At 45.1% G+C, this 16,721-nt stretch overlaps 2 protein-coding genes across 2 annotated transcripts; both read left to right on the top strand.

The window, feature by feature from the left end:
* Window positions 1-7,525: 7,525 nt before the first annotated feature.
* Window positions 7,526-9,198, top strand: LOC135389583 (uncharacterized). Its single transcript, XM_064619619.1, has 5 exons — window positions 7,526-7,680; window positions 7,758-7,887; window positions 7,998-8,141; window positions 8,227-8,485; window positions 8,975-9,198. Exons 1-5 carry the CDS (start codon window positions 7,526-7,528, stop codon window positions 9,196-9,198), a joined length of 912 nt encoding a protein of 303 aa, XP_064475689.1.
* A 6,662-nt stretch (window positions 9,199-15,860) lies between these two features.
* Window positions 15,861-16,721, top strand: LOC135389582 (uncharacterized protein K02A2.6-like). The gene has a single exon (XM_064619618.1). It carries the CDS (start codon window positions 15,861-15,863, stop codon window positions 16,719-16,721), a length of 861 nt encoding a protein of 286 aa, XP_064475688.1.

Raw genomic sequence — 16,721 nt, 5'->3', positions numbered from 1 at the left:
TCTTTCTCGTCAACAAACGCTCGAGGGACTTAATTCCGAAAAAATGCTCATCAACCTTCAATAAGTGAATTTTCTTTACGCTTTCCAGTTTTGGGGGTTGTGACAGTGCACTCTCTGATCGACGTACGCGTACACAGATATCCTATTTTTCTCTTCGAACTCGTCCAGATCAGCGAATGAAACAGGGAAGTGAGTAGGCCACCAGTACTCTGTTGCATAATTTTCATATTTTTTCCATCGGTTCCTTTCCTGTGGGTGCAAGAGGGCGAGCGTATTGTATTTAAAGCACTCACCCTCCTTACGCTCTGGTAAAGGGACATTCATTAGGACATTCCTACGACTAGCCAAATTAGTGGGAAGTACCCCATTGCATCCAAACTTTTTAGTTTTCACAGCGCAAATACACATTTGAACTTTCTGGACGTCAGTGGATACAAACCCACTACCCTCGCGCTGGTAATTTTCAATGCGCCCGGTGGATTCCTGAATCACGTCCATCAAAGTATTTGCGATAGCTCCGTCACTGTGGAATTCGCGAGCAAGCGCCATAAAATGAGATATGTGTGTGGTTATATCCCCTCGATTTTCTTTCATCATTAGAACGTCAGAACAAATGCAAAACCTAAAGGGTATCCTTTGCGCTCGCAAAATAGCAATGATATTGTGGAGGTGGTTCATTAACTATTGTCGCAAGTCCTCTACTCCTTGATCGTGCACAGATGCCAATAGCACAAACGCTTTGACGATACCTCGAAATGCGCTATCAGTTTGAAAGAAAGGCAGGAAGGAAATGCCCACATAGGGATGTGATCGCTCGACGTGAGCATGCAATGTGCCAGGTGAAATGTCTGGAGAAGATGGTGAATTCTCTTCCAATGGCTCATCATCCCCTATATCATGAGGATCAAAAAAGGAGAACACGCATCTAGGCACTGAAAAAAAGAAGAAACACTAAGAAAACGTGCACCACAGAGCGTGAATGAAAAATACTTGCTCTTGAAGCGAGCTCCGCACACTCCCGAAGCGATGCGAAGACTGCTGCCTCTTCACACATCCTCCCCATTTATATAGCAACGACCTCCCTGCATATCCCAACATGCATGGGTGCGGGGAGTCGTCATAGCCTAAAAATAACCTGCTCTGCATGTTCAAGGTCGCAGCTTGCCCTTGGCTTCACGTAATGCTCCGTCCGCCTACACCATTGCCGCACCTGAGCGCAAAGCTCGCTCTCATCACATGTCATTCCGATATGCAAGTTGCTTTCATGAGCAGGCACACAACGATCCCTTTTTGTTCAGTGGCTGTGGAATTTCAATAATAGTACTTAAATGAAACAAATTGCAGTGAAATGCAGATTCATCTCAGACAGGAATTTCTACCCTCAGCATTAAACCCTCAGATACCAGCATTTCTACTCAAATAGCAAAATAGATATGACTTCAAAAATTAAACACATGCTAACAAACTACCATCAACTGACAAAACACCCATTTCTGCTATCAGATAATTATTGCATAAAGCTACATACAGTCGCATTGTCCCTACGTAATGAAACCACAGGACAAGGGTACACAAATTCACTTAAGCGATGAGGGAAAAAGCTTAAGACCTCAGGAATAATCGCAGAGTCACCAAACATCGCTACAGCTAACAAGAGATAAGATACTAGCGGCGGGTAAAATTGTAACACTGCTAAACAAGCCCCAACATGCCATGATGACGTCACAAACCAGGAAAAAAGCACACACGCGCGCGCACACAGCAGCTCAGGAATGCACAAGGAGAGGTGCTTTATTGGAATCTCTACTCCTGGCTCAGACACCAACATTTCTGCTCAAATACCCATAACTGCAAGATTAAGCACTGCTTACTTCATCAATATATCGAGCACCCAACAAAATTAACTAACAAACAAACAAAAACAAACAGACCCACTTTCCGTGATAGAACACTATTCAGCTTTACGAAGTGATTTTCTTCTGCTTCAGCAGTCAAAGAAGAAAAGAGCCATGAAAAATTACACGTACTTTTGCCTGAATAGCTATAACTGCAAAAAAAAAGAAAAGAAACGAAGCATATGCTAATAAACGGGGAAAAAGGCACTCATTTCTGCTATCAGATAATTATTGCATAATGCTACATACACAGTCGCGTTGTCCCTGTGTAAAGAAAGCACAGGACAAGGGTACACAAATCGAATTGGGAAAATCACTTCTACTCACGCAGCATAATACGATATACGCTTATTTTTTTTACGGGCGAAAATTGCAATAAGAAGCCACTGCTATGCAAGTGCAACAACCCTTATTTTTAAACCAACCATTTCATGCAATACCACATAAATTTATCAATCGAGTCACACGAAAAGGCATACACAATGTACTTACTGGTTAAGTGGGGTCACAGTTGCACACACACACACACACACATACACAACACAGACACAACGAGCGACAGTGAAAAATAAGAAATTACATGCACTTCTGCTCGAATAGCAAAGTGTCAAGCATGACAAAACACATTTTCTACCACCAGAAAATTATTAAACAGAATAATACAATATTCGCAAAAATTAAGCTCGCGTGGCAAACACACAACCCGAGAAACACACCCATTCACATCTGCTTTCAAATTTGTTATACAGGCGTGAGCGATTCGATAAGAATAAAGCACGCTGCTTGGAGAAAGCATATATCATGTGTAGCTCAGTCTACTCTATTGAAAATGCGATAAACCTTATCTTTAAAAAAAAAAAAATCACAGTCGGCATAATATACGGCAATATCGGCAATATCACTGAAGTCAAACACAATGAACTTACTTGTCAAGTGGGGTCCCAGCTGCACAAACGCGCACGCACACTCACACATTTTTAGTGCTTCACAACGAGCAAAATCCCAAAGTCTATTCACAGCCACATAAATTCATATTATTCCTCACGTCAATAATTATCCAACCATCGTCAAAACGGGGAACACGCATATGCGAATACGAAACAATAGGCATTCCCGCCGTATGTAATACGATATCGCCAGTCGACCGTCCCAAAGCAAAAAAAGAAACACAGCATCTCAGGAATGCATGTTGCCTATACATCCAAGAACAGCGTGCAGCAATTATAATACAGAATGGGATTCATTTCTTTGTACTTTTGTTTGCTTGCATATAAATATTTCACAAGAGATATTACAGAGTGTAAAAGGAGAACAGCATTCGCTACACCCTGTAGCTCTTATCATTTTTAAGCAAACCAGTTTTCATATGTTCATAACCACACTACCATTCACTAAATAGGGGAGTCACTAATGATTCAAATAAGATAAAATATCATTCCATCATCATTGATTGCAAACTTCACGCAATAATAAGCAACTGCTGCGCGTCGTATTTTTCTTATAAGAAACACCAAATAGACTCAATCTCGCCGTGTGCGTGAGGGGATTGCGTGCCGGGAATGCGTGAGGATGGAAATTTTGTCCCCGGATTGTGTCATGTACGAAATGCGCAAAAGAAAAGTGCGATGCGATTTCCCGCTCCAGATTGGGTTTCCAATTTTGGAGCTGAGTAAATTAACCATGTACTCATTCTACTACGAAGCCCTCTTGAGTAAGCTCACTTGTCCAGTGATTACCTGTTACTTTGACACGGATTCTCTGATCCTCGGCCTATTCTGCAAGGACTACGAAGATCAGTTACGAGCGATCGCCGACGACCACTTAGATTTGTCTTCCTTTGATCGGGAATATCCACTGTACAGTGAAAAGAATCGTGGAAGACTTGGGGCATTCAAAAGCGAAACTGGTAGTGTACCTATCGAAGAAGTAACATGCTTAAAAGCTAAAATGTACTCCATCAAACTAGCTGGAGAAAAGCAAATTGCAAGAGCTAAAGGGGTAAAGAAAAATATTGTATGCAAGCACCTCCTCCATGAGACATACTACGATACCTTGTTCAATCACACGAGCGTATCGAATGAGCAAGTGTCAATAGTTGGAAAGAAACAGTGCATGTACACCATCAGAAATGTCAAAAGAAGTCTGATGGCATATGACGACAAGCGATACCTCTGCAATGACATCGAATCCTACCCTTACGGAAGCTGTGAATATGGTAAGTTTAAATGGATGATGTAAATAGTGAAGCTCATAACGTTCTTTTTTCGCTCCAGAAGATGTGCAGGAAGAGAACTGATACTTCTGCGACATGCTGTTCTAGCGTGCGGTCTGGGACTGAGCCGTGGATGGAGAAGGACGAACGCCTGGGTGATCCACATGGTACATATGCGAAAAACGTCATGAATGCAGGCGGAAATGTCCAGTGTGCCTAGAAATGCCCCAGAGAGAACTACAATCTCTCTGAGAATGCCAAGATGTGTTTAATAAATGCTGAAAACTATTTCCCGTGTTTTTCTATGTCCCTACTGTTCCGAAGCGTTGTCCTGGCTTAACTAGAAAGCATCCCAAGCCAATATGCAATTTGGGGGGCCTGTGAGCTGGCCCAGAAATGAATGGAATTGACCCACCAGCGGTTGTCTATGCTGTGGTTGAAATTATGAAGCAATATGCAGTTGAAAGTGTGACCGAGTAACTAGAGAGTGGAAATGCCAAATGAGTCTATCGAGCATGTATGAGAGGCAGCCAATAGGCCAATCACTAGGTTTTAGAAATGAATGGAAGTGACCACCCCCAGACCAATAGACAGGTGAGCGTTTTGGAAGCCTATGAGCCGACTCAGAATTGAATAGAATAGATCATTTTGGTGTCTACGAGCGAGTGAGCAGATGTTGTGGCAATGAAGGGTAGCCAATCACATAGAAATTAGATGGATCACCATGAAGGGGTGGAGCCTGGATCAGTCAATCAGCGTGAAGGGGTGAAGCTGTGACCAACCAACCAGAGGACTTAGAAGTGGCTTGACCTGGATTAGACTTGGGTGGTGAATTAGAAATTCCTAGATCTGGATTAGAAAAAAGAGCGATTTGGAAGCCTATGAGCTGACTTAGAATTGAATAGAGTAGATAATTTTGGTGTCTATGAACGAGTGAGCAAATGTGGCAATGAAGGGCAGCCAATCACATAGAAATTAGATGGATCACCATGAAGGGGTGGAGCCTGGATTAGACCTGGCTTGACCTGGATTAGAAATGGGTGGTGGATTAGAAATTCCTAGAACTGGATTAGAAAAAAAGTGGCTGTTGTGGGGCTCGAATCTATACTACTCTCTACAAGTTTATGACACAACTTGGACATTTTTACCGTCTGTTTCAGCTCTCATGAGCTACGCAGAGACCATAGAGGATGTTATGAAAATTGTGAGGAACACCTTACACAGCGCTGTAGGATGTCCTGAACATGCACTCAGTTTAACTGCCAGCATCGTGACGTTCTATATGACCACCGGGCTACATTTTTCATAGAGACATTTTTATATTAAGGGTCTGAACAAATCTGCATCGCATAAACGTCGCCTCGCTATAAGCACGGCAGCTTAGCCGACTATGATCCGCCTCTTTGGTTTACCACTGGCACTGCCCATGCTTATTGCAAGCAATAAATTACGAATGTTTTTGTCGTTTGTGCATGGTTTTGTGTTTATGTGTGAGCGCAATGGGGAACAAAATAGGGTCGCACTTTTCGTTCCTTGTCGCTCCACGAACGCCGATAAGCTTTACGAGCGAACTACGCCATGATCCCTCAGTACAGCCGCACTGTTGCGTAGCATCGCTGAGCTTCTTTTACCATTCTATGCTATTCCACAAAGCCCGGCACCGTAGACACGTACTGCCATCCGTACACCTGGTACGACGGTAAACAAAAATAATTTGATCGGAAGCGCGAATAATGTGTGTACTAATGCAATATGCATGTTTTTAATATAGCAATTCGCGCGGTCTGCCAGTAATACGTAAGATTATAGACAGAGCCGAGTACTCTTCCGGTTCCTGTCCCTCTCCATGTTGTTAGCTACGAGCTACGAGTTTAGCTACAGTGGCTAGGGTTACAACAGTAACACTAAATGGCTGTTAAAGTTACAACAACGGTAACACTAACTGGCTGATAAAGTTACAACAACAGTAACGGCAACCGCCTGCTGCAGTTAAGGCGGGGCCCCATAACAAGCGACACGCTACAGATTTTGCCGCTGTCGCGGATGCTCGGGACGCTATTCCCCGACTCATTTGAGAGGCGACAGGGACGTGCGTCAAAAGATCGTTTCGGAATACAAATATATATATTCTCAAGTATAAAACCTACAAAAGTCGAGCAGTTTTCGTTTATGAACATCACAAAAGTAAATGGGAACGAATTACGGCTCCCATACTCATATATACTCATCTGTATAATTTCAGGTGTCAGCGATTTCTCGCAGATGGTGGCACTGCAGTTTGTGCGGTTGCAGTGCCGTGTATGCCAAAGGGAGTCTGGCCACATTAGGAGGAGCCTAAAAAAAGAGGCTCGACCTGTCAATCAAATTGAGCGTTTTTCATTGGCTGCTGTTTTTTATGTGGGCCGCTATGACACCAAAATTTTCCCGAAAATGGCGGCGTAGCTTGGAACGGCGAAGCGAGGATTTCATGACAATTTTTTTCACAAATTACGTCAATTTTATTCCGTAAGTGTACATTCGCTTGCAATTATCTTGCAAATCACCTTTAAATTACGCTCCAGTGTCGATGTTTACCTGAAAATAATATGTTTCGTCGTCCTTCTTAGGCCTAGTAACGACAGCGATCACAGGCAAATAGCAAGAAAAACGCTACGTATGGCTTTTTGATGGATGGGATTTTCATTTTATGACATACTTTTATTCATATACACACCTATGCCCGTTCTTGGTTCAATCTTGTTATGTTTCATAGTTCAAATACGTATAATACCGGCAGTCTGTTCCAACTAGCGGTTCTGCCGGCCAATCAGTTCTGCTAGCAAGCACCTCTGCTTCTGCTACTTCTGCCCGTCTTCCCGGCGTGCATCATCCAGATGGCGCCGTTAAAAGTGGACGCAAAATCCATTATGTTGCTAGGTGTTCAGGGAATATCCTATTCAATCTAATCCAATCCAGTTTCCCGAAAATGTCGGCACCCAGTTAATACAGGTAATATATAGCTTGGATAGTCTGGGGTTAATAGCGAACTGTATTTTGGCTCGTGATTGGCCAGAGAGCTCAAAAAGTGGGTGGAGCTCCAGGTATAGGCAGGTTCCATTAATGGCCAGACTCCCTTTGGCATACACGGCACTACGCGGTTGTCTTGACGTCTGCTCCGAAATGGTGAAAGCGCGCGCGTTGTACGTGAAACGGTTCCGCGACCGACAGATAATGCTTTTGAGAAGAAAGCAACTGATTCTTCGGTTGCTCATATACCTGCTTTTGTGGCGGAAGACTAGCGAGCCGTCTGCGCGGCGATGGTGGGTTCGAGAAGAGTGGCGGAACCGAGAGACCGAAGGAGCCTACGCACGATGGTTAGCCGCTGTTTTCAATCAAATTCACGAACTTACGAACATATTCAATGATTAAGGTGAGAAGAATGCAGTCCAGCGGTTCCGAGCTGCACTACACCTTCCTCAGGATGTCCCCTGAGAGGTTCAACCACCTGTTGGGACTCGTGAGGGAGAAGCTGACAAAATGTCCGTGGGGACGGAAGGTAATTTCACCAGAACAAAGGCTTGCCATTACACTGAGGTATATCGACTGGCATGAGCTTATTGTGAATCTTCGGCGTACATTTATGCACGTCTGTAACTCTGGCCATGGCGCAGGTACCTGGCTACAGGGGACAGCGTAAAATCGATGGCCTTTTTGTTCCGCGTTGGTTTCGAGACTGCGAGGCGCATCATCCTGGAGACTTGCAATGCTCTGTGGAAGACTCTGCAGCCAGACTACATGCCTGTACGCAGTTTACCCAGACTCAGCTAACACAGATTGCAAGAGGCATCATGCTGATCCCTCTTAATTCATGCTGCACATTTTGACGGAATTGCTTATGCCTGCTCTTGTAGGAACCTACACGGCAATTGTGGGAAAGCTCTGCACGGGATTTTGCAACTAGGTGGCAATTCCCCAACTGCATTGGAGCCGTTGATGGCAAGCATGTAAATATCCAGGCGCCACCACTTAGTGGATCAATGTACTATAACTACAAGGTGAATGAAATGGAAATATTTCTGTCTGTCCCTTTCTTCGTATGTCTTATAACTCTGTTTTCTAAGCATTTCTTACTTTTCGCAGCACGACTTTTCAATCAACCTGATGGCCATATGTGACGCCACGTACAAATTCATTGCAGTCTCCATTGGAGACTATGGCTCACATGCTGATGGGGGAGTGTTCAAGAACTGTCTCATCGGTCTCGCACTCGAGAATGGGCAGCTCGACATTCCCCCACCAGTGACGTTGCCTGGAACTGATGTCACGGTGCCCTGCGTGCTAGTCGGCGACGAGGCATTTCAGTTAAGACCTGACTTTATGAGGCCATATCCCGGAGCAGGTCTCAACAGGACCCGAAGAATATTTAATTACCGTTTAAGCAGGGCAAGGTTAGTCCCATGCATACGGTATCTACAGATGACATTTTTTGACTTCGTAACATTTTCTGCACAGGTGATGCATTGAAAATGCATTCGGAATTCTGGCTGCCCGTTGGAGAGTATTCAGGCGACCCATTTGCTAGCTCCCTGATAACGTCAGCAGCATAGTACAAGCTGCTGTCGTGCTGCATAATTATTCTTTTAACTGAGGAGGATCCAGCTGATGTTGCTTCTTACTGTCCTTCAGGTAATACCAGCTTCACTCAGGGGCGAAGGGAAATAAGCGTTGCATTAATGTGACATATGTTCAAATTAAAACAAATTACAACAAACATAACCCGAATACATCGCATTTTGGCAAAAAATGCAACCCAAAATAGTAGGGGACTACATATGTTGCTATGGGACAATTGACATATTACGGACAGTCCCTTCTTTCAAATCTACAGGTTTTGCGGATACAACTGACGAAGCAGGTAACACAAGTGAAGGCCAGTGGGGGGTGGACAGCCAGTACAACCCACCAGGTGCACTGACAGCAGTTCATACATCCTTTGCAAGGAACTTTTGTCGTGATGCAGCTGGAGTTAGGTTTCGGCTGACACAGTACTTCTGCACCGACGCAGGCCAGGTTCCCTGGCAGTGGGACCTCTCGGACCCACATAACTTCTAGCATGCATAAACAAGACGAGGCTACCCCAACACCTTTATAACTTTCCCTGACTTTTGACATTTGCCAGGGCATTTTGAAATTCCACTGACAATTCTCTGTTTTCCAGGTTGGTAGGCACCCTGTTTACTGTATATATATACTTCTCTTCTATCTCGCATTCCCCTTTGAATGTATTAGCATTTATGTTAACAGTGTTGTTCACAAGATAGTTTCTGCGATTGATTTATCTGTGTATATACATACGGTGTCCTGCACTGCCCTTCTTCGTTCAAAATTATTTCCACCTCAATTAAGAAAATTAACCCAATTAATGACGTGCAGTCACAAGCAGCACCTGCTAAACAAATTATACCTCATTAATTTGTCTATCTAAATTGAACTTGAAAAACTTTGAAAAAAGAAATTGGGGGCACTGTTAAGTGCAGCACACTGTATGGATGTATATAAGAGTCCTCAAATATGCACATTTATAATAGCACTTGTTTATGATGACAGCAAAGATAAGCAATATAGAAAGGTTCAGCAGTTGTCTCATTACTTCGTTTGCTTGGGCTTAAAATGCACAGAACACTTGACTTCATGAACACTTGGCATACCTCCATGTGAGAGTGGAGTTAACATTGTCATACACCACAATATCACAGTCTTTGCCCTCCGTGTAGGTCTGTAGCACCTGCATTAGCCTAATTTCACACACGCTCCTTTTACAGAGGCACATTTTCCAGCCGTTGCGCTATGTGTTCAGCCATCGGACTTGGTTTCCAAGCCACAAGTTCTGCCAGGCGTCTCTCAGTATCTGCTAGGCTGGTACTCAAAATCTTCACTGTTTCGTCAAACAATCCCCATTTCTTTTTCCTTGGGTTGGCACTCGTCGTGCCCCGTGAGGTACTTGGTTCACTGGCGACGTGGTTACTTTCAGTAGTCTCGTCGTTTGCAGTGTCAGTGACAGATACTGCGCTGAGGGCGCCCGGGTCCTCTTGCTCAGCCACCTGAGTACTGGCAACAGAAACTGCAGGTGCAGACTGTGGCACTGTTTTCCTTTGGGCCATGTTGCACTGTCCCCTACAGGGAGTCCACCACATGAAATTCATGCAAATGAACCAATACATCTGGGATCATGTCACATCTGGAATGTAACATGACGTACAGACAGGGATTTTCAAACCGTTGTTATTGAACCTGCAAAATCTCATCCGTTTGAATCTCACAAAACTTTCATCTGAATTCGTTAACTGAGGCCTCGAGCCATTTCAATGTCTCATCAATTTGCAACTAGGTTTTAATGAAAAATCCCTGTGTCTAGCTACAATTTGCAGCAAAGCTGGGTGCTACCTACACATTGTGCTCAACGCTGGGCTTCACAAACATCATCAGTTGAAAGTATTTCCACTTGATCGCTGCCAACGATGATGCGATATCAGCCTCACCAGCACCACTTTTCTGTCTGTTCGCCTCTTTAAGGCATCTTCTGAATTGGTCGACAAGTGCATTCCACATCTGTCGGCATTTACTTTCTTTGTTGCAGATGCAAAGGAAACAAGAAATCAAAGAAGATACAATGACGGTAAAAAGGTCGTACGTGGATATACAAGCAGTGCTCAAGTTGTACCGTTTCGTGCACGAGCAATACATACAGTTGTAAGTAACTCGCAGATCATCTTCACTCACCTTCTGCCTGCATGGCGTCCGCTATTTCAGCCACAGTGCACAGTTAATGTTCCTGTTTTTATACTCACGATGGGCCTTGTTCCATAGCGGCTCCCTACGTTCGACGAGGTTGATCAAGAACTCCCTTTCGTCCAAAGATTCGCCTGCAGGCTGGCTCTCTTGCGGCGCAGCAGACATGTTTCACGACGATCTACTTTCGATTTCAGTCCTCCCGCGTAAATAGCTCCTCCTCGCGGTCCTCCTCCCCTCCACCCACGCCCTTTCCCACTCACCGCCCTTTCCATCTGCCGTCAGATCTGGCGGATTTCAGCAAACGACAGGCAACAGTTTCTGGCGACACGCGACAAATATCTACTCCCAGTAGATGCAAAATTTTGGAGCCACGACAGAGCTTTTTTGCCGCTGGACAGGGGGCGCACACGTCGATTTTGTCGCTTGAGCGTGTCGCCCACTGATCTCTATGTGTAAAGGCTGGATAGCGGATGGGTGAGGGTATCGCGGGAAAGGGTACGCCAACCGGCCGCCATATTGCGGTGCTCAAAATAGCCATTACAGCCCATTGGAATGCACGTAAGCTGTGACAAGTTTTGCTGCTTGTGAGCGCTTCCCTTGCTGCTTCGCTAAAATTTTGCCACGGATCGCTGCAGAAATCCCTCGGGATTGGATTACTTACGTTTTTTGTGTGAAATCCCGTCACGTACATGTTATTTCCTGTCTCTTTTGTACTCGTGTGAGGTCGTGTCCTTCCAATTTTGTACTTTGAACTTCGATTATGTGATTTGCTGGTTTTATGTGGTGTTGTATTTGTTGTGTTGCGTTTCCTTTGTCGTCTGTCAGCGTGTGCAGCGTGTTGCTCCTCGTGTTTCTCCCATTTCCTTTCTGCTCGGGGGTGTGGAATGACAGGGGATGTTTGGCACGTTTGCTTATGTAACCACCTTAATATGCTTGGGTATAAACATTATGCTTTGCATAGGAAGTTTAGATATGACTAGTTATGACACGAAATGCCGAACGAGACTAAAGCACTTCCAAAGGACTAGAATAATATGTGATATAAAGGCTATATGACGGTAAAAACATATCGACTACAAATATGTGCACTGGGGAAATAAACGGCGGTAAAGACAGTTCAAAATGACTGGTGGTAGAGTGAATAAGTCATAAAAAGGCTAAGTAGCAAGGTCTTGTGGTGAAAGCTCCAACATCAAAGTATCACAAGTCCAGTTGCAACACAAAGTTTGAAGCAGTCAACCAGGTAAGTGGGCAGAGTGCATTACTGGTTGTTGAATATGATCAACCTTGACAATTTCTTTCGCAGATGAGGCCTGGCTGTCACCTTCTCTGTATATTCCTTGGCAAGGTGGTACAGTCCGATACTGCTGTAGCACTGGGAATCTTCTTTGATCAGACGGATCACATTGTTTTCATTTAGGCTGCATTCAAACATATATTGTCGCAAACTTAAGCAGGGAGAATAAAGAGTAGACATTCAAGGTTGAAAAATTATTTATTGTCTCTAAGTAAAGTAAACATGCTGGAACGCACCAAAGAGACATGTGGCTGGTGTGTTTGATATGTCCCACTAATACGAGTTTGTACGTTAGGCAAAATTTTCATGCAATCCTTTTTCTTTATATGCTTTTGCCCATCTTAGTATTGTCCTATCCAATATGGAGTGGCTTTTACTGCGTGTGAATGCATAATTCAGGAGTGTTTTCATATATTGGACTAGCTGCAGCATTAAGGTGCCTTCGTGCAGTACTGATTCCAATCATCAATCATCGCTTGAAACTCTTAACTAGGGAACATGATTCTAGAGGCTAGATTTTCATGCAAATACACACTTTCAACCAGAGTTCGAGGTAACTCATTACTGTAACTAAGTTCCTTTTCTTGGTAACTATATAACCTAACTCGCTACTTTTACGCCGCGGTAACTTTCAGAGGAACTCCTTTTTCAGGTAACTTTGCCAAAGTAACTTAAGCTAAGTTCCAAGTTACTAATTCGCTTTTCACTCACGTCCACTTATTTCCTTGCTTTCTTTACGGTTCTTCCACGGCATTTTATGTCATAAAACGTGATGTCCAGTCAACGACAGTATTCTGTTCAGGAAGTAAGAACTGCTGCTATTGAAATGAAGCTGAACCATCGTGTGCCCACAGGGAATAAGATGTAAAGCGTTCGAATTGTTGGACATAAACGAAAACTCATCGCAGGCAACTCAGGGTCGAACTCAACTGCACCTGTGTAGTGCTATTTTGTGTCCGAAGTAACTTGGGAGTTACTCGTTCTTTTTTTTTTTAAGTAACTGTGTAACATTTCGGGCTGAATAACTTAGTTATTAACTTAGTTGCATTTTTCACACGGTAACTTTGTAACGAGTTCCTTTTGACAGGCAACTTCTCGATCTATGCTTTCAACTCTGCATGCTTTTTGTACACTACATAAAGTAAGATACTTTTGCCCCAGTGAATTTGTTGCGTGTTTTAAATGCATGCAAGTGAATTCCTAGAGGTGCATATTTTGAGCAAGACTAACGAATTTTTCATGCATGTGTGTTCAACCAGCTTTTAGTGCATATAACTACGGCCTCTACATATGACGCATGCATTATTACTTTCTGGAGGTGTTCTGGGAAGTCGAACTTGTTGGGCACAGCGTCAGGCCTCAGCCGAACGGTTTGGCCCGTTCTGTCGAAGCATTTGTTTTTAAAATGTTTGCTGCAGACCAGTGATGTCGTCGACGGCGTCCAGTCAACATGCATTGAGTAATTTATGCCATCAATTACGGAAGGGATGACAAGGCTAATCCAAGCAAGCAATCGTCGATACCGTGATCAACAAACTGAGCCGTAGATACCACAGCTGACAAGCGCTCTTCAACGCCTGCTGCGTGCCGAAACCATACCCGTGAACTGCAGGAAGGCTAGACTATCACAATGACTCTATCCAGATAACGTACTGCTTAAAGTTCAACGTTTAGATCTTGAGATATGATTCACAAAGTGCCGCGCACATGCTTCAACAGCAACGTTTTGTCACCCCGCTCGTGGACTAATAAGTCACATTTATTTGTAAAACCAAGTCACTTACTTGTGAAATGTCGTCCCCGGTGCCTTGCCAGTACGGTCAGCACACCCATAACCACAGCAGGCAGGCATGACACCACAAAAATGCTACGCAAAGGCGCATGCACATAATGCAGCTGAGTCGCGGACGGCAATGTTTTGAGCTTCCCAAGATGGCGGCCGGTGACCGTACGGTTGCACCCTCAATCCGCTATCCAGCCTATTACTATAGAGATCAGTGGTGTCGCCGCCGCTTGTCACTTGTTATGGCAACCGCAACAACAACGAGAAAGCGAACGGTCGTTGCAACGGCTTCAGTTAAGTAGTGATGGGCAGTGAGTGAACGATTCGTTCTTGGTGAACGAATCAGTAGCTTGAGCTGAGTGAATCGAATCACCTTCCCTAAAAAGATTCGTTCATTGATTCACCTTCAATGAGGGTTCTCGAAAACTACAAAAAAAGAGGAAACACTGATTTCAAAACATTTGACGAGGTCGGCGCCATCTCTGAATGCGAACCGCAATCACAGCACACATCCGCAGTGACGTGCGCGTGCGCGCACACGGTGTGGTGGTGTGTGGTCGTATGGCGGGGGCACAACACACAGCAGTGCGCAAGCGAGACTGAATCAAATGAATCGGTCTGAACCTTTTGATTCATTTCAGAGCCGTATGGATCACGGTTTGCTGCTGCACTGCTGCTCCTCTTGAGTCGAGGTGACTCGTTTGCTGTGCATTTTAGATCACTGATTCATATGTAGCAGTCCGTTCACTTCGAACAGTTCGAGTTCGAGGGAGAACCTTTGTATGGTTGTGCCAGGGGAATGAACGTGTAGTATATTTCTATTGTTGGGAAAAACTCACGTGACCTCTGACGTCGGGCCAATCGTTGGGCCTCGGTAGAGTAGATTTTTGCTTTGTTTTATTTTGACCCCCTGGGTGACGGGTGACGTAAAGCGACGCTGCCGAGCGTTCTTTGGCGATATTGTGTTGAACATGCTTTGAAGAATGCCCACCAGGGGGCCGGGTAGTAGGACGAGGCCGGAGGTACATGGCCATGTGTGTGCGTATTACTGTACAGGTACAGGTGCAATAAAACTACTACTGGTTTTTATCCACGATAGCACATGGCGTCAGAAGTGCAACATGCGACCACGACAGTGAGAGAAGAGGGCCGGTAACACCTGACACGAGAGACAACGTTTGATGCAAGAAACGAAGCCGGTGGCGAGCTCGTTCGGGGAAGCCAAGATGGCGGGCGGAGAACAACAGTCCGTTTGGCCGAGCTTCGGGTTCGCGCCGCCTGCACAGTTCGACTTCCAGCGACCAGAAGAATGGACGGCATGGTCTCATCGTTTTATGAGATACAGGCGAGTCTCGCGGTTGACGGAAGAGGACGGGGCAGCTCAGGTTGACGCTCTGATTTATTGCCTCGGAGGAGACGCGGAACACATTCTGTCAGCAGCGGGCCTCTCGGAAGACGAAAAAACAAACTTCGACAAAGTGATCGAAGTTGTTGAGAAGCATTGCATCGGGAAAAGGAACGTAATCTACGAGCGGGTGAAATTTCACCAGCGAAAGCAGGAGCCTGGGGAGCCGGTGGAGTCGTTTGTAACAGCCCTACATCGCCTAGTGGCCCACTGTGGGTATGGGGTTTTGAAAGATGAACTGGTGCGTGACCGCCTGGTGGTAGGACTACAGGACGGAAAGCTCTCTGAACATTACAGAGCGACCCTGACCTCACCTTGGAGACAGCAGTGTTGAAGGTGAGACAGAAAGAAGCCGTCAGGAAGCAACAAGCGGTAGTGCGACAAGAAAATCAGGCGGAAGGACTATCAGTAGACGCCCTGCGAAAATCAGGTCGACTTCATCGCGATTCTGAATCAACCATCAAGGGTGCGCCAACAGTGCAAAAGTCGACACAAGGATGTGGCAGAAAGTGGCAGCTGATTTGTTTGAACTAAAAGGCAAGCACCACCTCGTAGTAGTAGACTACTACTCACAGTACATAGAAGTGTGTCACCTACACGAGATATCATCGGAGGCTGTCATAGCGCAGTTGAAGTCTACGTTTGCCCGTCACGGCATACCTGAGGTGCTCCGATCAGATAACAGGCCACAATTTACGTCACAAGCATTCGGAAAATTTATGAGAGCGTACCAGGTACAACACACTACAAGCAGCCCTCACTATCCGAAAAGCAACGGAGAGGCTGAGAGAATGGTCAAAGTGGCCAAGGACATACTGAAGAAAGCTGAAGACCCATACCTGGCGTTGCTGATATATCGGACAACCCCAGGACCCTGTGGATTCACGCCAGCCCAGCTACTTATGGGAAGGCAGCTGCGAACAACACTCCCTACTTTACCATCGCAGCTAATCCCAAAGATGCCGAACCACCTGGAGTTCCGAAAACAAGATAAAGAAGAGAAGCAAAAGCAGGCTCAAGGATATAACAGAAGACATGGAGCCAGCATCCGTAAGGAGATGTCAGCAGGAGACACCGTTTGGGTCAGGGACCCCGGGACAGCAGGACAGGTTGTACAGAAAACCAATAACCCAAGATCCTGGGTGGTAAGGACACCAGTCACGGAATTAGTCAGGAATACACACCACTTGGTCCCAGCAACGGTTCCAAGATGTGGTTCACAGACAGTGGATACAGATGACGAAAATGCAGCTTCGGAGCAGGACACCAGTGATGAAGACCTGTGTTCTTTGCCTCCAGAACCTGAGCAAAGCAATGATGAGAATGAGGTACCCCAAGTATTCTCAAGGTCTGGTTGA

This window comes from Ornithodoros turicata, chromosome 3 (genome assembly GCF_037126465.1).
Source record: "Ornithodoros turicata isolate Travis chromosome 3, ASM3712646v1, whole genome shotgun sequence".
Classification (NCBI taxonomy): Eukaryota; Metazoa; Arthropoda; class Arachnida; order Ixodida; family Argasidae; genus Ornithodoros; species Ornithodoros turicata.
Note: the sequence above shows the minus strand (reverse complement) of the source record. Positions and strands in the feature narration are given on the sequence as shown.